At 42.1% G+C, this 22,772-nt stretch overlaps 1 protein-coding gene across 1 annotated transcript in view; it reads right to left on the bottom strand.

The window, feature by feature from the left end:
• sema5a (sema domain, seven thrombospondin repeats (type 1 and type 1-like), transmembrane domain (TM) and short cytoplasmic domain, (semaphorin) 5A) overlaps positions 1-22,772 on the bottom strand; it is a 378,077-nt gene that overhangs the window by 283,255 nt on the left and 72,050 nt on the right. Inside the window, 1 exon segment of the mRNA XM_084325800.1 lies at positions 1,807-2,219. Coding sequence (XP_084181926.1) covers positions 1,807-2,219 — 413 coding nt within the window.

Here is a 22,772-nt window from a genome sequence, read left to right as displayed (position 1 = left end):
ATACTTAGGTCCTGTGCCAACCAGCTAGCCCCAGTGTTCATCACTATATTCAACCTATCCCTGGCCATGTCCATGGTCCCTGCCTGCTTCAAGGTGTCCACTATAATCCCTGTACCAAAAAACACCTCCCCAGCAGGCCTAAATGATCACAGAACGGTGACACTCACCTCTGTGGTCATGAAATGCTTTGAGAGGTCAATGATTACATCTGTGCCTCTCCCTGGATCCTGAAAATGTTTGACAGACAGGCCCCAGGTGGTCAGGGTGGGCGGACACACCTCCAACTCCATCACCCTGAGCATCGGGTCCCCCCAGGGCTCTGTCCTCAGCCCCCTGCTGTATTCACTGTACACACATGAGTGTGTGACCAGGTTCAGCTCCAACTCCATAGTGAAGTTTGCGGACGACACAGTGGTGGTGGGCCTGATCTCAAACAACGATGAGAATGCCTACTGGGAGGAGGTTGATGTCCTGGCACTCTGGTGCCTGGATAATAGCCTACTCCTGAACATTGGTAAGACCAAGGAGCTGATCGTGGATTTTAGGAGAATACAGCAGGGGACACACACGCCATTGCACACACGCCAGCTCCTGCACCAGGAGGTGCAGATCTAGAGCCTGCAGGATAATGAAGGACCCTCATCACCCCAACAATAGTCTATTCAAGCTGCTGCGGTCAGGCAGGCGCCTCTGCATTCATGCGGCAAAAACAGAGAGACTCAGACTCAGCTTCTTCCCCCAGGCCATCAGAACACTGAACACTAATCTATCCACACACAAACACACATGAACACACACACACACACACACCACATCCTCACCTACACTCTCACACACGCCACACACAAATACACTACAAAAAAAGGGAAAAGATCTGTATATTATTGTATATAGTACTCATTGCTTAGCATGGTATTTTATTCGTATAACTTTTTTATCATGTCTACTTGCACAATCAAGGCGGGTATGTGTGCCCCTATCTCCCTGTCTCCGGCTGTCCCTGAGCAATGACCGGAGTGTTAAATGTCCCGTGATTAAGACGGGGAGGACGCGACCCTCTTTGCGCCGCCCCTGTGCCTCAATTAGATTCGCTATCAGCTCTATCTTCAATCTTTCAAAATGTTCAGTTGCTATCGCTATCAGCTCTATCTTTAACCTTTCAAAATGTTCAGTTGCTATTGCATGCACTCATCTGTGTTTCACTACACACTTGAGTGCATGCTTACCAACTGTTAGTCTGCAACACTACTATCACCGACATCTAAGAAGGGAGATCCCCCCTTGAATGGCCCTTCTAAGGTTTCTCTCCTCCACACTGCCTGTGGAGCATTTTCCCCTATTGTTAGGTTTTAGTGAGTTTTTCCTTACCTTCGCGTGGGGTACGTCTGGGAGTGCTTGCATTCTTTCATTTATTTGCATTTATTTTAAATTAGTTGGACCTTATGGTGTTCTTGTTCTGTTCTTGACTTATTGTTATGTTTTCTTCTTGACTTGTTTAAAGAAGACCTGTACGGCCCATGGGGACATTAATGTGTGTTGTCGGGCCTTATAAATAAATTTGATTTGATTTGATTTGGTATGGCCACCTACATTTCACTGCATGTCTCGTGTATGTATGTGATAAATAAAACTCTTGAATCTTACATCATCTTATCTTCCCTCAACTCACCTCACCTCATCTTATCTTATCTTATATTTAAAAAAGGTGTAAATAATAGTGATGGCTGCTATTAGGTATGCCACGTACAGTGTGAAATCCTTTCAGTGTGATGCTCTCATGGCGTGGGGCTTCCAGAGAGCTTCTACCAGAGATGCTCTCATGGCGTGGGGCTTCCAGGGAGCTTCTACCAGAGATGCTCTCATGGCGTGGGGCTTCCAGAGAGCTTCAACCAGAGATGCTCTCATGGCGTGGGGCTTCCAGAGAGCTTCAACCAGAGATGCTCTCATGGCGTGGGGCTTCCAGGGAGCTTCACCCAGAGATGCTCTCATGGCGTGGGGCTTCCAGAGAGCTTCACCCAGAGATGCTCTCATGGCGTGGGGCTTCCAGAGAGCTTCACCCAGAGGTGCTCTCATGGCGTGGGGCTTCCAGAGAGCTTCACCCAGAGGTGCTCTCATGGCGTGGGGCTTCCAGAGAGCTTCACCCAGAGATGCTCTCATGGCGTGGGGCTTCCAGGGAGCTTCAACCAGAGATGCTCTCATGGCGTGGGGCTTCCAGGGAGCTTCAACCAGAGGTGCAAAAATGAAAAAAGAATAGCCGAGTTGAAAATCCTTCTCCAGACAACGTCCTCTCTCAGTCCAGAAACACAGACTGTCAGACTGTATCCCTCTCCCTCCACTGCATCGCAAGCAGGCCGTGTTTCACCGTCGATCCGAGAGGAAGAGCTCCGACTGGCTGGGCACAGCTCTGCCTCCCTGGGCGTTATAGTGGTGAGCAAACACTGCTCTCGCAATGCAAACATCAGCGGCTGCAGGACCAGAGTGTTAATATTTACAACAATCTTCCTCCCCGTCTCCCTCCCGCCAGCACGAGGAACAGTTAGACGGCGAAGACAAGCAGCCAATCCTTGGGTCCCTGATGCTAATACATTTTCATTACACTCTGTAAAATGGATCGCAGTGAACCTCACCCTGAGATTTCATTTTTGCTTAATGGCTGCAAACCCCCCCCCCCCCCTCCCCCGCTCCCCTCTTATTCTACAAGGGAAGCGCAGGGTTCTGGAAGCAGCTCCCTGGTGCTCTCTGGTTCCTGCACCGGGCTCGTTTTTCACGCCACGGAGAGGATCCCCGGCATACAAATGCGGCAGTGTCACCCCCAAGGGAAGCCGGTGCTTGACGAACCCCCTGTACCCACATAAATCTCCCTGTCTCACCGGGGAAGGCAGTACACTATGGGGTGGCAAAGGGTGTCTGTGTGCGTGTGTTTATGTGCGTGTGCATGCAAATGTGTTTGTTTGTATGTATGTATGTGTGTTTGTGCGCATTATTGTGTGTGTGTTTGTATGTATATATGTGTGCGCATGTTTTTGTACATGCATATGTGTGTGTTTGTACAGTATGTGTGTGTATGTATGTATGTATATATATATATATATATGTATGTATGTATGTATGTATGTATGTATGTATGTATGTATGTATGTATGTATGTATGTATGTATGTATGTGTGCATGTGTGTCTGTACGCATGCATGTACATACATATGTGTGTATGTATGTGTGTGTTTGTGTGCATTCTTGTGTGTGTGTTTGTATGTATGTATGTATGTGTGCGCATGCATGCATGTACATGCATATGTGTGTGTCCTTGTATGTGTGTGTTTGTATGTATGTGTGCGTGTGTGTCTGTGTGCATGCATGTACATGCAATTATGTGTGTGTATGTGTGTACTGTATGTGTGCATGTGTGTCTGCATGTATATGCATATGAGTGTGAATGTGGCAAAAGGTTCTCCTTGAACACAACACAAACCTCTGGATTTATGGCCTTATAAAGATGAGGCCAAGGACCGTTCATAAGCATTCATAACCACCGCAGATGTCTCTCCCAAGGCTGCAGCGTTAACGAGAAGCAGCCAAAGTCAAACCGGACGGGTGTCAACAACTGAAAACACACCTGTGGTGAAGCTAGGAGAGGCTGTTTATACCAGAGCAGCATTAGATTAGATTAGATTAGATTAGATTAGATTAGATTAGATTAGATTTTATTTGATTTTATTTGATTTTATTCAAATGTATTGTCATCATACAGCACAAGTACAGCACAACGAAAATAAGTTTGGCATACAACCGTAACAGTAAAGTGCAATAGTGATATACAATGTACGGGTGATTAAACTGGGTATAAGATATATAAATTAGTAGTACTGAGTAATAGTGCTAATCAGATGTATGTACATAGTTGTAGTATTAATATGTACAGTGATACAAGTATAAAGACACTATGGTAGTAAGTCATACTGGCCAGGAGCATAACTAGTAAGAGGTAAAGGTAAAGGTACACATATCCGTACCGAACCGTTTCAGTACTGGACCTAAGGTTCAGTACGGCTGTGTACCGAACGAATACAACGGTACGTTAACCACTAACGAACGCACGTGCAGAACTTTTTTTTGCATGCAGAATTGAATTCAAAACTCGATTATTATTATTTCAATATAAAAGATTCGTTGACAGACAATTAGTTACTGCACACTACATCACCCCTGAGTGGAATATGGAAAGCCAAACTTTCCCCCACTGTACCGAAAACCTGTACCGAACCGTGACTTCAAAACAGAGGTACGAACCGAACCGTGGTTTTTGTGTACCGTTACACCCCTAAAAGATATGTAGAGATATAGATATAGTATCTACAGATATGTGCAGATATAGATATATTATCTACAGATATGTACAGATATAGATATAGTATCTACAGATATGTACAGATATAGATATATATATCGAATCTACAGATATGTAGAGATATAGATCTAGTATCTACATATGTACAGATATAGATATAGTATCTACAGATATGTACAGATATAGATACAGAATCTACAGATATAGATATAGTATCTACAGATATGTACAGATATAGATATAGTATCTACAGATATGTACAGATATAGATATAGTATCTACATACTGTATATGTATAGATGTAGTATCTACAGGCATGTACAGATATAGATATCATATCTACAGATATGTACAGATATAGATATAGTATCTACAGGTATGTACAGATATAGATATCATATCTACAGATATGTACAGATATAGATATAGTATCTACAGATATGTACAGATATAGATATCATATCTACAGATATGTACAGATATAGATGTATAATTTTTTTGCTTTTTTTTATTATTGCAAAACAAAAATTATTAAAAGTCAGTACTCAACACATAATGCATAATGAAACTAACAGACAAGGTGGCTAAAATGACATGCAAGTACAGAAACAGAAAACAAAAAAAAGTCTATAATAATATTTTAACGTATATAGTGTATATCCAACGAAATTACCAATTATACAAATGCCTTATACAGGATATACCCCTAATACCTATTTTCTAAAACCCTACACACATATGCTCCAGCTCGAACCCCCCCCTCCCGGACCCCTCCTTGGATAGTACCTCCATTATCCCTCACTCCTAACCAGACACTACCATTATAAGCTAGCTTTTATTCTCTCCACCACTTCTAACCACATTGACATTTTGGATTCGTTGAGACCCAGAATTCTTGCTGTAGATATTTCTTGATAAATCACATCGAGATATGTAAGAGACCAAACCTTCCTGCAAAATTTTTCCGGTTGAAACCAGCGTGATGCGATCAGTTTTTTTAGCTACTGTGATACCCGATAAAACCAATCTCTTTAGCTGTGGATTTACTGCAAACTCAAAAACATCATTCAATAGTAATACAGAGGGGTGTACTGGTATATTCCAAGATACGAGTTTTGATAATTGATGGGTCACAATAGATGTATAATCTACAGATATGTAGAATTAAATATAGTATCTACAGATATGTATAGATATAGCATATACAGTTATGTAGATATAGTATCTAGAGATATGTACAGATATAGATATATAGTATATACAGTTATGTACAGATATAGATATAGAATCTACAGATAAAAAGGATTATCTGCAGGTATGTACAGACATATATAATATAGTATCTACAGTTATGTACAGATATAGATCTAGTATCTACAGATATGTACAGATATAGATCTAGTATCTACAGATATGTACAGATATAGATCTAGTATCTACAGATATGTACAGATATAGATATAGTATCTACAGATATGTACAGATATAGATATAGTATCTACAGATATGTAAAAAGGATTATGCAGGTAAGTACAGACAGAACCCATTTCATTACCCGGTGACACCGATCGGTAGACTATTTTTCTCTGCACGATCCACGCCAGTCCTCGTACCAGCTTCGGCTAGTTAGCCACAAGCCGATGCAAAGTTAATGGGGTAAAGATCCCGTCTGCACAGGGCTGCTTGAGATCTACTTTGGGGGGACAGTGGATCAGATTTCAAGGGGGGCTTGACCCCATTGACTGTGCATTCGCACGGACGGGGAGCTTGACCCCATTGACTTTGCATTCGCATGGACGGGGAGCTTGACCCCATTGACTTTGCATTCGCATGGACGGGGAGCTTGACCCCATTGACTTTGCATTCGCATGGACGAGGAGCTTGACCCCATTGACTTTGCATTCACACAGACTTTGCATTGCTTTGTGGCCAACTATCTGGAACTAGATTGAGGAACAGCGTGGACCGTGCAGAGAAAAGCCTCCGCCGATCAACATCATCGTCTGTAAGTAGTACTAATATAATACATTTCATATCCAGTTTTATTTAATAACATAGCAAAAGGGGTGCTTTATTTTAGAATAGATCAGAGATGCGGGGGTGGAGCCCTAGGTCCGCTTTGATCACCGTCCAAACGCCCACACAGGTGCCCCCTTCCATCACAGCCTAACGTAAAGCCTTTCATCCGTCTCATAGACGGGAGACTTCATCCCGTCCCCCTGTCCCCTCGCCGTCCTGATGGACCGCCGCTTGGATCTTGAGAGTCCGGCGTCGCGTCGAATATTTTTCTGTTTATTTCAGTTTTAATACAGTGGCTGTAGATCCTCAGGTCCTTTGATGTTGGCTGTCGTCCCGGAAAGTGATTATCTGGCTTCGGCTCAGACAGCAGCACTTTGAGGATCCTCTCTCACTTTGCTCTGTCTTTGATTGATTATTAAAGTGGGCCTCATGCATGAAGCGATATAAGAACAGATTTTGTTCTTAAATAGCATTTCCTCTTACTTTGTTCTTACCTGGGATTCAGCAAAGTTTTCTTATTGTTGCTTTTTTCTCCGGCAAGAACAAATTATAAGAGTGTTCGAGAGCACTCTTACGGAAATAAGAAATGATTACCCCAACATTTTTTAATAAAATCTGAATTTTATCTACTTTTTCTCCCCATTTTTCTCCCGTCCCCAATTTCGTATTGTCCAATTCTACCCTCCCCTGTCTCGAACGTTGTTAGGCCATGCCTCCCACAAGCCGGCTGCAATGTGGACGAAGCCTTGCATCACGTGTCCCCTCCGGTACTCGAGGAGGCAGCCGTCGCATCTTTTCACCTGAACAGCGCGATCTCTCAGCGGCGAGGGTCTGCGTGGGAGGGACACGCCGCCCCCGTTGCTTCCTGATTCTACTGCGCAGGCGCACCAACCGACCTGTAGGAGTCGCTGTCCACAACGTCCGATCCCCACCCACCAGCTTCCCACCCCCTAATACTGCCAATTGTATTAGTATGGACGACCAGCCAAGCTGGTAGCAACGCCGAGTGCTGGGCTCGAACCCAGCATATCCTGCATTGGTGGCGAGCGCCTTGCCCACTGCGCCACCTAGCCCCCCCCATTTTCAATTCATAATGACATTTATGACATACACAACATACAGATATACAGATATATATCATGACATTTATGACATGACATACAGATATGCAGTACTGTATACGTAGCATAGAACGCATATTTAGAGATCGTCTATCTCAGTGGTTCCCAAACTTCTGTTTTATGCGGACCACTAGATTGTTATCAAGAACATTTGCGGACCACCTCGTATGCAAACAGTAAAACATAAATAAATAAACAACTGACTTAAACCCAGTAACACACGAGACCCTCTTCTTGGACCAAGTAGGTTTCGTCGATAATCCAATGTACAGTTCCCCCCACCCCACCCACCCAACCGCCTCCAATGTACAATCAATCAAGACCCACGTTGCGGGCACTGAGTTCCGTTCTCAGAATGGATTTGAGAGAGATGTGTCATCCAGTTTGACTTGGAGCACGCACTGTACTATGCGCACTGCCAGTCATCAGGCTATAATGCGGAGATATTCAGACTCTAGATCTATTTGCAGAGCCAGATTGGCTCTTGACAACAACGTCGTTCAGTATTGACAAAGCCTACAGTACTTTGCTGGAATGATTAATTTTGCACGTACTGTATACAGTACGTGTGTATGCGCGCACTGCGGGAGGTGGCCAGAAGCGCGCAACTAGCCAACTACTATTATATTACTACTATATTAATACAGTATATTCCACTATATAGCTATAGGTGCTGTATGATGACAATACATTTGATTCCTATCTAATTTTGATCCATCGCAAAGCGCTCCAGCGCTTGAATACAGCCGGGGGATCCGATGCAGACCCACGGCTCTCGTATTATAATGAGCCCGCGAGGCGTGTCTCTGTATGCAAATGACTTGCACGAGAATGCGCATCCAGTTTAGAATGAGTGGGATTCACCATTCAAAAAACCTGGGTAAGAACAGATTTGGAGATTTATTATTGTTCTCTTAACAGACAGGTACGCAAGAATATAAGAAAAATTATAAGAGAGTATTGTTGAATGAGGCCCATTAAGTGCAATTCATCTTCCATGGTTTGTACACAACCCGACAACCGTTCCAAAAAAAATATTATTATGGGATTCAAATATATGGTATTTTCGGTTAAAGGTACCTAACAGAGTTTCTTGTAAACAACTCGCTTTTGTTTATATTCACACATCCACCCGAATACAGGACAGTAAAGATGACTGTCCTGCCCATCCTGGACTATGGTGATGTCATCTATAGAATCCCCGTCTACACAAACTGGACACTCTTAGTCTTCACCATTCTGCCTTCCGCTTTGCCACCAATGCACCATTTAATACACATCACTGTGACCTTTACAAACTGGTTGACTGGCCCTCCCTCCACACCCGCCGACTCCACCATTGGTTCCACTCCATTTACAAGACAATCCTGGGCAAGACCCCGCCTTATCTGTCCTCCCTGCTCCACCTTTCCTATAGCACTTACGGCACAAGATCAAGCGAGCTCATCAAACTAAACATCCCAAGATCCAAGACCACCTTCAGCCGAAACTCCTTTCACTTTGCAGCAGCTTATGACCGGAACGCTATTCAAGACACCCTTAAACTTACAGGCAGCTCTTACTTCACTGACTGCCTTCAAGAAAATACTCAACACGCTCTTAGTAGATCCCTCCTGCTCTTGCTGATACCCCAGTTTCACACTTGCATCACACACAACATACAAGCACTCATTCATCTTCATACTCGCACCTAGACACACACATGCGCGCGCGCGCACACACACACACACACACACACACACACACACACACACACACACACACACACACACACACACACACACACACACACACACACACACACACACACACACACACACACACTTTCACCCCCCCCCCCTACTCCTCCCCTGTTTATTTATTTTGTACATAGGCTGTGCATGTGTTTATTTATTTATTTGTTTATGTGTATGATTCTTAACACATTGACGACCACGGCTTGCAGTGTAATATATGGCTGGAGGACAGCGCTTTGTCAACAAACCGATGTACTTTCTAACAGCTATATATATACTTTATAGTATTGCTATCTGTCCATTCTCATTCTCACTTGAGTGCATAAACCGTGCCTTCATAATGGCTTAAAGAAAATAAAAATCCATCGGTTGGTTGTCATTTTATAGCACCGTGAATATAAGGTTTATCGCAGTTTTCGCCTAGTCTTTTTTCTGGGGAGCTAGATAATAGGCTAAAGGCTAGTCACGTTATATCAAACGCCATTTCTGCCATAATATATACGAATGAAATAAAACAAACTGCGTAGCATCCGGACTATTACAGAGAATCTATGGATGAAATGGGGGCGGCGGGGGACGCCGATTACTATTATTGATTAGCAATACAGTGTGCGTTCAAGTAGCCATTTTCACTGATCGATCACGTTGCGTTTTAAAACAATGTCCAATCCAGCTGTAATTTGGGGGAATAGTATCCTACCGTCAGCCCATGTGATCGCCGGCAGCATTTCGTCATTAGTCATCGGAATCTGGTAGATCGATATGTCCATTGGTTGATCATAAATCCCATTATTCCAGGCTGAAATCTGCGTTCGGTAACGGGATCAAAGATGGAGTATGTTCGGGTGGGATTGAGGCTCATATGAAACGCCCACAGACAAATTTTCAATCGCCCTCAATGATACTGCAGTGGAGCGATGGCGCCCCTAAGCGGATCTGGCCGGTATTGCATGTTTCGAAAATCAAATATGCGGGTAGGTCCTGCAAGTCGATCGGGGACGTTAATAGCGTTATTAATATGGAATAAAACAATAACAACTTGCCACGAGTTAACTCGTGGCTCTGGTCCACAACGCATGGCACCGAAACACGAGTTAACTCGTGGCTGGTCCCTATAGTGTTAACCTGTTCCACCCGACAGGGTCGGTACCGACCCCCAAAATGACATCTGGTCATAAATCAATATTTTTCAGAGTGTTGCATATAAATTGTGATTTTTTTCAAAGTTCAGCGTTCTGAATGAATTATATCAATAACTGTTATTATTCGGGATAATAAGCCACAAAAGGTAACGTTTTTGACAAAATCTAAGGAAATTAATAAAGGGAAGATGATTAAACAGAAGGTTCTGTAGATACAGTACTGAATTCTCCCATCCGGACCAATGCAATTTGAAATATTATTATAGAATATAGAATAGGAGGCTTATAAATTACCTTATTATAGCCAATTCGCACATTTATATACATATATTATCTTTCAAATGCCCAATTTCAATTTGGATTATCTGTTCTTATGCACGCCTGGTGATACTAAATCCAAATTGAACTCGGGCATTTGAAAGATAATATATGTATATATATATATATATATATATATATATATATATATATATATATATAAATGTGCGAATTGGCTATAATAAGGTAATTTATAAGCCTCCTATTCTATATTCTATAATAATATTTCAAATTGCATTGGTCCGGATGGGAGAATTCAGTACTGTATCTACAGAACCTTCTGTTTAATCATCTTCTCTATATTAATTCCTTAGATTTTTTTGTACACATGATCTCAAGAAGGTACTGAACGAGATCAGTGGCAGTTTTTTATGTTTGGTCATTATTAGCATGGTGTTATTCACTGTCAAAAATGCAAAGAAAAATCATAATTCATATTCTCCTCACAATTTAAGCAAGCCTAGTAATAGACACAATATTTCTGACACTGTGAATACATTCCCTGAGGTCCATAGATGTACCTAGATACCAAGAATATGCTAAATATTATGAAAACATAAATCAATTCTAATCTAGACTAAATAAATCTATTTTCGATAGGTACAGAAGGGAAGAAGAGCTTTAATTGCATATTAATAAAAAAATACATATGATACTGTATTGTACGTTACATTATATAATCATATTGTAATTAATTTGTATATTAAACTATATTTACACTATATACTATTATATTATGGTACTATATTATATTGTATATATAGCTCATATCACATTATATATGTGTTGTATACACTATTATGTACTATATACTATTATATATACTATTATATACTGCAGGTATACTATACTGTAATGTGTACTGTAATGTGTACTATATGTGTGTACTGTAATGTGTACTATATGTATGTATGTATGTATGTATGTAAAAAAATATATATACGAAACGTAAGTCTTCAGGGGTAGGGCCCGACAAGCCTAGTGCTTATCCCTAGCCATTTTCGGACAATTGGACAATGCTGCAATAGCAGCTGGTAAAACGTTGGCGATTTATGGAATGACCATTGTTATGTGTCCAAAACCCGAAATAAAAAATAACTGAACTGAACTGAACTGAACTGAACTGAACTGAACTGAACTGAACCATATAAGTCTGTTTAGAATTGTTTTGGACAACCCATATTTGCAGTTGTGAAGTTAATCTAAATCACTTGGAGTGTGAACGTGATATATCACCAGAAAGTATTCAACCTCTACTGTCTTTAACTATGAATGAACGCAACACTCTAACTTACCATCTTTAGATAATAAAGTACTCAACCTCTACTGTCTTTAACTATGAATGAACACAACACTCTAACTCACCATCTTTAAATAATAAAGTACTCAACCTCTACTGTCTTTAACTATGAATGAACACAACACTCTAACTTACCATCTTTAGATAATAAAGTACTCAACCTCTACTGTCTTTAACTATGAATGAACACAACACTTTTCCATCTTTAGATAGTAAAGTTAGAAAATATTGTTCCTCTGAAAACTTAAAACAGAGTTATACGTTTTTTCATCTGAGATACTTGGTTATGCTAATTGCAAATGTACGGCCACATGCTTTAAATGGAAGAACAGGTGGCATTCGTACAGTAGTCTCTCCAGTTCCTAACATTCGTACAGTAGTCTCTCCAGTTCCTAACATTCGTACAGTAGTCTCTCCAGTTCCTAACATTCGTACAGTAGTCTCTCCAGTTCCTAACATTCGTACAGTAGTCTCTCCAGTTCCTAACATTCGTACAGTAGTCTCTCCAGTTCCTAACATTCGTACAGTAGTCTCTCCAGTTCCTAACATTCGTACAGTAGTCTCTCCAGTTCCTAACATTCGTACAGTAGTCTCTCCAGTTCCTAACATTCGTACAGTAGTCTCTCCAGTTCCTAACATTCGTACAGTAGTCTCTCCAGTTCCTAACATTCGTACAGTAGTGTCTCCAGTTCCTAACATTCGTACAGTAGTCTCTCCAGTTCCTAACACATGTTTCAGTGTAGAAACATGAACGGAGCAACATGGTGATTTGAAATTGAAACAGCTGTCCTGTGGTAATTAGCATAATAGCTGGTTAAGGACTGGGTGAGTTTTGTCCTTGAAACATTTGCAATTGAAAAGGGGGGGGGTTAAGTAAGGCTTTACAATTTCCCAAAAACTTTATTATGTTACAGTTACTAATCCAAGTAACGCTGCGTTACTGTGTTGCAATGTGTTTTTTTGTCCTCTCATATGATCATGTAAACCCACTACACACAGACTTGGCCGATAGGAGGAGCACATTCTGTGTTAGGCTCAGACTCCCAGAATGCAACACTGAACGACACAGGAAGTCCTTCGTACAAACAGCCATCAGACTGTATAACGCCTCACTGTGCCTCACTGCCTCACTGAGCACAGTATCAATCCTTGTATATCGTCCTGTACATTTGACATTTGACATTTTGGACTGTATATTTAGAATGTACATAGATATTTTAGAATGTATATCTTTGACTGTGTATTCTTATTTTTAAATGTTTGACTACCTAAATGTTTATTGTGAGCGATCTGTGTTACTGAATTTCCCTCGGAATTAATAAAGTACTTATATTCTATTCTATTCTATTCTAAACAAAGCAACAGTAACTGGATCCAAGATCAGGGTAAACACCACCCCATGATTGGAGAAGGTCTGAAGAAGCTTGTCACTGGGTATAGCATCAAGGAGATGTTACGTTTTCCATGGTTGACTCACCCTCATGTGTAAGCGAAAGTAATGAGTAACGTAATGTGAATAACGAATAACTTTTACACAAAGGAATCAGTAAAGTAATTTTGATTATATAAAAGGACTAATCAGAAATAAGTAACTAATTGCACCTCCTGAGTAACCAGCCCAACAATGAGTCCCACACTGATTTTTCACGCACACACTTCTATCAAGAGCAAATTTAAGAGAAATAAAAGATCAATTCAAGAGAATGTTTTGATATGAGGGGTATAGGTGGAGTAGAGACAAACGTTTTAACACGATGACCGAACCTCTTATAGCTGTCGTTAGGCCACTTGGAAAAAATAGATAAAAATAAACTTTTACTGTGAGACAAATGAGAGATGTGTAGAGATCATAAAGACTCCGTCTCCGTGCCCTGCCCTGTCTGTGTGGCGGCCATTAAAACACAACATGATGACCAAATGATTTGGTCTCCTGTAGGCTGGCCAAGTTATAATTTAAACATGCTTATGAATAGACATATGTTGCTGCATTTAAAAGCATGTTCTCCGACCACTGTGTATCGACTTAGCTGATTTTTCTTTTTATTTATTCTTATTTATGTATGGATTTGCTAATAAACTGTGTCTTTGTTCTGTAAGTTCGTCGTCACTGTAAATTATGGTAACCTCAGTGTTTCACGAGTCGAAATAAAGGTTTGAAATGTACTGAAATAATATCCTATAATAATAATAATAATAATAATAATAATAATAATAATAATAATAATAATAATAATAATAATAATAATAATAATAATAATAATAATAATGAGGAAATGACAATAAGAATAAGAACATTCCTGTGTGTGTCACTCAAGTCTGTTCTGCAGTTGTTGACAGGGAACAGACAAGAGGATGTCCTCTAAAGACAAGACAAGGTCAGCAGCAGGAAGAAAGTGGGACCATTATTTAGTTTTTGAAAAGAAAGTGGGACCATTATTTTGTTTTTCAAACGATCAGCCACCCAAGAAAAGAGACCCTCAGACAGAACAACAACAACAACAACAACAACAACAACAACAACAACAACAACAACCACAACTGGAGTAAGGATTAGAAACACAATACACACATAAATATATTGCCGTAAAAAGCATTTAACGCGCATAAAAAATCTGCAAATCTCACTCCTTTGTTTTTCCAAAAGGAAACAAAGTCTTTCTATAAAGTTGTCAGCCCTGTATTCAGCTTCTAGAAGATGTTTATTAAGGCATGACATGTTAGCTGTAGATGTGGATGTTTAGAAGCCCACACATTAATATGACAGAAAGTCAGGTCTGACAAGAGAGCTTAGTGCGACTTAAGTAGAATCACTATGTTCACAATCAGGGGAGACAGTAGAGAGGCTGGTAGTGTCTGTTGTCACAGATCAATATGTAGAAAACATGTAATGATTCAGTGTTTTGCCAGTTCTTCCTTGCAAGAAACAACTCTGGTATTTATTTATGCATGTAATCAATAAAGTACCGTGTTCATTCCTGAAACCTTTTCGTCCAAAACCTTATTTCCCACTACATTCACAAGACAAATTTAATTTAATTTAATTTAATAAAATTAAATACAATTAAATACAATTTAATTAAATGTATTTGTATAGCCCGAAATCACAACAAATTGCCCCCATGGGCTTTACAAGTCAAGAAGAAACATCACAAAAACCACCATAAAATCCACATTTGCAACACCCCCAGACTTTCCCCAATGAAGATGAGGAAGGACCCCCTGAAACTGCTGGATACCTTTAAAAAGACTAAATGAAAACAGCTGAAAATCAGCTGTGTAAAACGCCAAGCTTCAGTCTTGAGTTTCAGCACATTGGCCACTCTTTAAATTAGTCTTAGTATCCTTACTGCCCCTGGGTACATCGCTCCTGACAGGCACAGTACGTACAGTAGCACCATCAATATCACACGCACGCCTCGCCTGCCTAAAGGGACAGCTCAGCACAATATGTGTGGATCGCAGCAGTCAAATGATACGAACCCCGTCAGCAAACTCCAGGCCTACAGGATGTTTCAAGGACCACGATAGGTCGCACATGTGTACATAATTGTGCAGTTGGTTTGAAACATTGAAAAAGTCTAAATACAAGATAAAAATAGTTTTTTTTATTTTTTATCCCCCAATTTAGTCGTTATGCCCAATTCCGCTACATGTGGCGTTGCCAGCTGCTTATTTTCACCTGACAGCGAGGAGTTTCACTGGGAGGGCATAACGTGTGCAGACTGCAGAGGTAAAACACCTCCTGTGTCTCGAGAGCAGACCTCAAAGCAAACTGCTGCACACACTATTTTCTCAACTATTTTCAACTGCAGTAGAGGCCAAACATGAGGAAGGTTGATTTGATTTTATACGCACAGCGTCAAAAATCATTGGCTGTGATCTTCCTTCTGTGGCCTCTGGCTGAAACTGGGGCGTACTCATGGTTTAAACTCATTGTTTTGCTAATCTGGTGATTAACCAGATGTCCAATTATCGTCATCCTCCATAAATCCATAAATCAACTAAATGCCCCTTTTTCTTTCTTCTCTTTGCGGGGTATTGAATACAGCTCCAGGTTGAGATATTTACTACTGAGGTTAATGGGAGTAATACAGTAGTTCATTTTAGGATCTTGTTTGTTTTTAATACCTCGGAGTCTCACATTAACCTCATCTTTAACCCCCTTTAACGCCGTCGGTAAACCGGTGCATCACTCTCTGTGTGTGAGGTCTTATATCACACAGGCTGCTGTTGGCCATGCTCTGAATGGACGTGTGAGATAATGTAATCACATCACAGCCATGCTACTCCTGTAGCCAGGTGCATCAGGGGCTTGGCTGGCAATGACACACAAACACACACACACACACACACACACACACACACACACACACACACACACACACACACACACACACACACACACACACACACACACACACACACACACACACACACACACACACACACACACCACACACACACACACACACACACACACACAGACACACACGTCACACAGACACACACGTCACACACACACACACGTCACACACACACACGTCACACACACACACACACACACACACACACACACACACACACACACACACACACACAGACACACACACACACACACACACACACACACACACACGTCACACACACACACACACACAGAAAGGTATAGAGACATACACGCACACACAGAAAGGAATAGAGAGAGACACACACACAGAAGGGAATAGAGAGAGAGACACACACACACACATAAAGGAATAGAGAGAGAGAGACACACACACAGAAACTAATATAGAGTGAGACACACACAGAGACAGAAAGGAATAGAGACACACACACACACACACACACACACACACACACACACACACACACACACACACACACACACACACACACACACACAGAAAGGAAGAGACACACACACAGAAAGAAATAGACACAGACACACACATACAGAAATATACAGTATAAAGGAAGAGAGACACAAAGACAGAGAGGAAGACACACACACACATACACAAGAGAAAGGAAGAGAAAACGACACACACACACACACACATACACAAGAGAAAGGAACAGAAAACGACACACACACACACACAAGAGAAAGGAAGAGAAAACGACACACACACACGTACAGTAGCCTACACACACACACACAGAAAGAAAGGCACACATGCAGATTGTGGAGAACTCAGAAAGCCAGATTCAGGGCACTGGCCCAAACCCAATCTGACACAGCAACTCCCCTCCTCCCTCCTCCTCCTCGCTCCTCTTCCTCCCTCCATCTCCATCTCATCCCTTCTCCTCTCCCCCAAAAATAGAGCGCTGCCTCTCCCAGGCTCCGTCACTCTCCACCCATTTGCTATGCCGCGTTCTGACACAAAGAGCGGTTGACACAAAGACAAAATGACAGGATACATAAATATTTACGCCCGCCCTCCCCCCCACACTTCAGAGGCGAGCAGCAGGCTTCAGTCTGCGAGTGCTCGAACGCGCGGCGGTGCCCTACCACAAGACCTGCGCGAGTGCACGTGGAGGCAATTCTGAAACATGAATGGATTTCTGTGAGTACAGGCAGGCGGCAAACACACAGAACAGAGCGGACGGTTCGGGGCTAAGCGCGGCTCTGTGGTAAAAAAAAAAGGGGGGGGGGGGGGCGAGTATTTAGTCAGCTTGAATCTAGGAAGCCGTTCTCGCCCTGGCACTCAAAAAGAAAAAGCAAACGCCTGCTCAATTCGAGAAGAAAGCAGTAAAATAGTTTGACCGACGGCGTCAATACCTTTGTAGAAGAGCTGTTAAACAGTCCCCCCCCGCTCCCCTCCCTCTATTATGTTATTTCAAGGAACAAAAATAAGCCAAAAAAGGGAGGGGAAAGCCTCAGATTCCAGGGCCCGTGTGGCGGGGCCCCCGAGGGCCGCAACGCCGAGTTGAACGATGTGAGACAAAAACCCACCGTGAAGCCGCCAATAAGCCAGCCGATAAAATACTTCAATCCGACGGGCACTTAGGATTCTTAAGATCGTTAGGGAGCAGAGTAAGGGGGTCGGGGGAGGAGGCGGAGGCGAGCGCTTTAACAGCACAACCTGGATCTCTAGCGGGCCAACATATAGTCTTGGGATAAACACACACAGGTTTTTATTTATTGCCGGGACAAATGAGAGCCATATAAAGTTGACACGGTGGAGACAGGGGGCCGTCTTCGCTCACTGTCCCCTGTGCCGGCCATTAAGACACAACATGGCAAGGAGGGAGCTAACCTTGAGCATAAATAAACACAGTAGCCAGTGTGCTAGGAGGGAGGGGGGGGGGCTTGAGGGTCAGTGAAAAAAGCAATAACAGCAATAACAACAATAACAACGATAACAGGGCCCCCATAGACCAATTAATGTGGCTCTGATAGCTGATATAACCGATAGCGTCTGTGAATACGACATGGTCATTTGATTATCTTCTGCCTTCGGCCGCCTCTCTCTAATGATGTGTTCGCTGGGTCGGGGTGATCAAAGCTGCACAGCGGGTCACTGGAGACCCGGCGGTCTCCACTCGAGCCTGAAGAAGACGTCGTTTTCTACGTCACCATTTGCAAACCTTTCCAATGACTAGTCGGAATGGAATTAAACGAAACCTCGCCTTGTTAGCTACGTTATAATTCCGAGGCCTAGTATGACAAAATAGGAGATCAGTCATTCATAATATGAAGATATTCCCATATTTTTGATGAACGATGATATTTCAGTAGGTTAATAATAGGTTAAAAATTCATATATGTGCCTGTTTTGCGCATAAGGAATGTAGAAAAGATTCATACTCCTGATGATGGAGCTAACATTACCGCTAGTGCCCCTAACATAAATATGTGGATTTATAGCTAGTTACAATGACGTAGCTAGTTAGCTATTTTAAAAAACATTCTGTTGGATTATATTCACTATTTACAACCGTACAAGCCTAGTGACAATAAGGAAGGCTAGCATAATGTCAGCTTCTACCCAACAGCCTGACGCTGATGAACAGTAGAGCGGGTGAAGCCGGCGCAGAGACTGTCTCAGCCAATCACATCACGATCCTGTTCCGTTCGGAAATACGTCACATCAAGGAAGCTTGATGGCTCTAAAATGCAGTTTCATTATGACTTTAAACCTACTCCCAAGAACAGTTAAATACTTTAATAATTTGTCTCTGGGGGGCTTTGGGAGCTCAGATAAAAGTCAGTACTCTTGCCAAACTCGTGTTCCATTTCAGATAGAGAGGGATTAAGCTCCGTTAACACCCTTCCTAAGACGTCGTTCGTTCTGCAACGTTCTACAACGACGCCTGCAAACTGTAATTCTATTATTGGCTGAACATGTACATTTGGCCAGTTATTAAAGCTGTCTTCAGCCCGCGGGGAGATTCTGTGGGTGAGGACCAGTAAGGTAAATATTTGGGCACCCTTGCGGTATGCTGTGCAGTATACTTTCAAACCATATATATATATATATATATATATATATATATAAAAGAAACGCTGTACAAAGGAGAAAGCTGTCTTTCAGAGTACAGTGCACGCTTGCACCACAGTAGCAGTTCTGTCGGCCGAGTGTTGTGCCAAGTCAGAAAGCCACGCTCCCCAGTGGGGTCACGCCCGAGCCAGCCACACCCAGACCCTGGAAAGGCCACAGTGGCCCTGGGCTGAAGGAGCGCTCCGTGCCCACTGGAACACCCTCGGTCAGGAAACCCCTTGATCTGGCTTCCCACGGTCCGTGGGTCAAGAGCAGTTCCACGAGTCTCGCGCTCGAGAATCCGAACTGGGTTCAACATATTTGGGTAGACTTTTTTTTTGTTAACTCAAATACCCTAAAGGACCACAAGCTTAACCTAAAATGTGGATGGCGGTCGGACCAGGGGACCGGCTCAGATGGAGCGGAGAAGCCCCAGATGCACGTCGAACTGGAGAGGGTTAGTGCGGCCTGCCCTTGAGGACTGTCGAATCCACACACAAAAAAAAGGGTATGTTTGATGTGTTTGTAGTTGTCCCAGCCCGGCTGAAAGGAGCTGTGCATTCCAAACAACCAGGGATTACACTGCAGTACATAGAGAGAGAGAAATAGATGACTCACAAAGGAGGACGGTAATAGGTTTAACGACATGGCCGTGGCTGTGTGTGTCTCTCTCTCTCTCTCTCTCTCTCTCTCTCTCTCTCTCTCTCTCTCTCTCTCTCTCTCTCTCTCTCTGTACGTGTTTGTATGTGTCCGTTTCTGTAGCGTGTGTGTGCATGTTCCATGATGACTCATAGCTTTTTATTGCTTAAAACAAAGGCTGTAATTTGACAACTTTTCTGTGTCCTCTATTCTATACTATACAAGAACCACATCAGTTATTTCCTTAAAGTTACCTTTATTTTCCTCGTTCCTTTAAAGTGTCCTTTCCATTTAGTTTAAGTGACCGTTTGTGTGTGAGCGAATGCAGCATGTGTGTTGTGTGTGTGTATGTGTACTTGTGTGTCGAGAGTTCAGTGTTCAATGTTCTGATGGCCTGGGGGAAGAAGCTGAGCCTCAGTCTCTCTGTTCCTGCTGTGTGTGTGCATAGGAATCCATAGTGAATCCTGCAGGAGCGTATGACCCTAAAGGCAACGATTCAAGGGGCAGATACATGTAGTGATCGGCGCGGTGGGTTGCAGGCAGTGTTGTAGTCGAGTCACTAGTCACTAAATCTCGAGTCCGAGTCGAGTCTCGAGTCCCCAGTGTTCGAGTCTGAGTCCAAGTCTGAGTCACCAGAGAAGAGCCCGAGTCGAGGCCTCATTACCCTAGTCCGAGTCCAAGTCCAAGTCATCAAGGTTGAGTCCACTCCACTCTGGCAGTCAAAGAGCTGACATACAAATAAAAAAAGGTCTACATTAAGCATAAATGACACAGCGGTCACCATTTCAAAGGGAGTTTATTTACTTTGTGACACAATAGCCAAACAAATGCACTAGCCATCAATATCTTATGCCAAATGATTAGGACCTATTACAAAAAATAAATAAAAAGAAAAACTGTATTTATCAATCCTCGTCTGAGTCCAAATGCAGTCAATGCTCGAGTCCAAGTCAAAGTCCGAGTCATCAGTGCTCAAGTCCAAGTCGAGTCACGAGTCCTGAAAATCAGTCCAAGACTCGGACTCGAGTACAACACTGGTTGCAGAGTGTTTTAGCTCTCTCCACATTTAGCTCAAAAGAAAACCTCTTACTGTCCCTAGTTCCTACCCTACCCTACTACTATGCTACTATATTTATACTACTACCTATCATGCTGTCAGAGTGTAACACGCAAGTTCAACACTATTTGATGAATAATGCCACTGACCCTTAGCTGCCAGAGATGTACCCTTTCTGCTGACTTGTTGTTCACAATTTGTCGCTTTGGATAAAAGTGCCAGCTAAATGACTGGATGTAAATGTAAATGATCAAAATAAATTTATTTGGGAAGAAGAGGTAGGATCCCAGGCACTCAAAAGTGTATAACAGGGAAGGAGGAATACATTAAACAGCCTTTATTGTGGCACGATATGAAAGAAAGAACAAGAATATATTCTTCACACATCGGAAGCAGTTATTTCACACCAAGGACAAGAAATTAAATGACAATTGATAATTAGATAGATAGAGATGTCCTGATGAAGACCAGCTGGTCAAAAACAAATTCGTACAGTAGTCGTGACTGTAACGTTTGGGGTTCGCTCTCCTCAGCATTACCTGGTGGGTAATTGCCCTGTCTACCTGTCCTAATTACACTCATTTGTACCTGGTGTGACTCGTTAAATGTCTCCTTATATTCTCTCCTTTGTCACACAAACACCGTCAGTCGATCACTGTAACTGTCTGTGAGTATACCTACATGTTTAGTCTTATCGCTCCTTGCCATAGACGATGAGTTTGGTTGCGATGTGTTTGAATCGCTTTGATTGCCGATTGAATTTCGTTGTTGAGAGATTATCTTATCATATGTATATGCAGCACCGTTGTTTGACGTAATTACTACAGTATTTAGCGTTTTTTGGAGACCTTGCTTTCTCCCCTTTGTTTTCCCCAATTACTGTGTTGAGTAGCCTATGTATTGTGAATCATATTTAGTGTGTTTTGGAGGCGGAGATTTCTCCCCTTTTGTTTATCCACCATTGTGTGTGTGTGTTTTGATTTGATTTGATTTTATTTTATTACGGATCCCCATTAGCTGGTGCCATAGCAACCAGCTAGTCTTCCTGGGGTCCACACAAAAAAAACATACAAAAACAATTATTATTGCAAAACAAAATTATTAAATGTTCATTCAGCTACTCAAATTAAAGACGTAGTGCTTTACTTGAAAATCAACATCTGTTTCTCGTCGTGTCTGTTCTGCACTGCACCCGGGTCCAACACACCTACTGTACCAAACCGTAACAGTGACACGATAAAGGCTTTTTTAACACATTTCTCCTTCCTGCTAAACCTTTTTGAGGATCCTACTTCTTGTTGACAGTTGTCTTTTCCCAAAGTCCCAAGCGCACCTGCTGACTTCCTGTTTTGAAACACTGGCTCCTAGTTGAACTCTCTGCTGCAGTGTTTTTAATACATGTATTTGGGTTTCTATTTTTGGCTCGAGGTTGAAGATTTTTATTTTGAATCAACATTGTTGACAACTGATGGCCTTTTTGATGTTGAACGTTGAATCAACATTGATTCAATGTTATTTACATTAACACTTCAAACGTTGATTCAACGTTGTTTCTATGTCGGTTTGCTACCTGGGGTTCCATGACACAACCATTACAGAAAAGGGGTC

The sequence above is a fragment of the Notolepis coatsorum genome, assembly GCF_963971535.1.
Source record: "Notolepis coatsorum genome assembly, chromosome: 12".
Classification (NCBI taxonomy): Eukaryota; Metazoa; Chordata; class Actinopteri; order Aulopiformes; family Paralepididae; genus Notolepis; species Notolepis coatsorum.
Note: the sequence above shows the minus strand (reverse complement) of the source record. Positions and strands in the feature narration are given on the sequence as shown.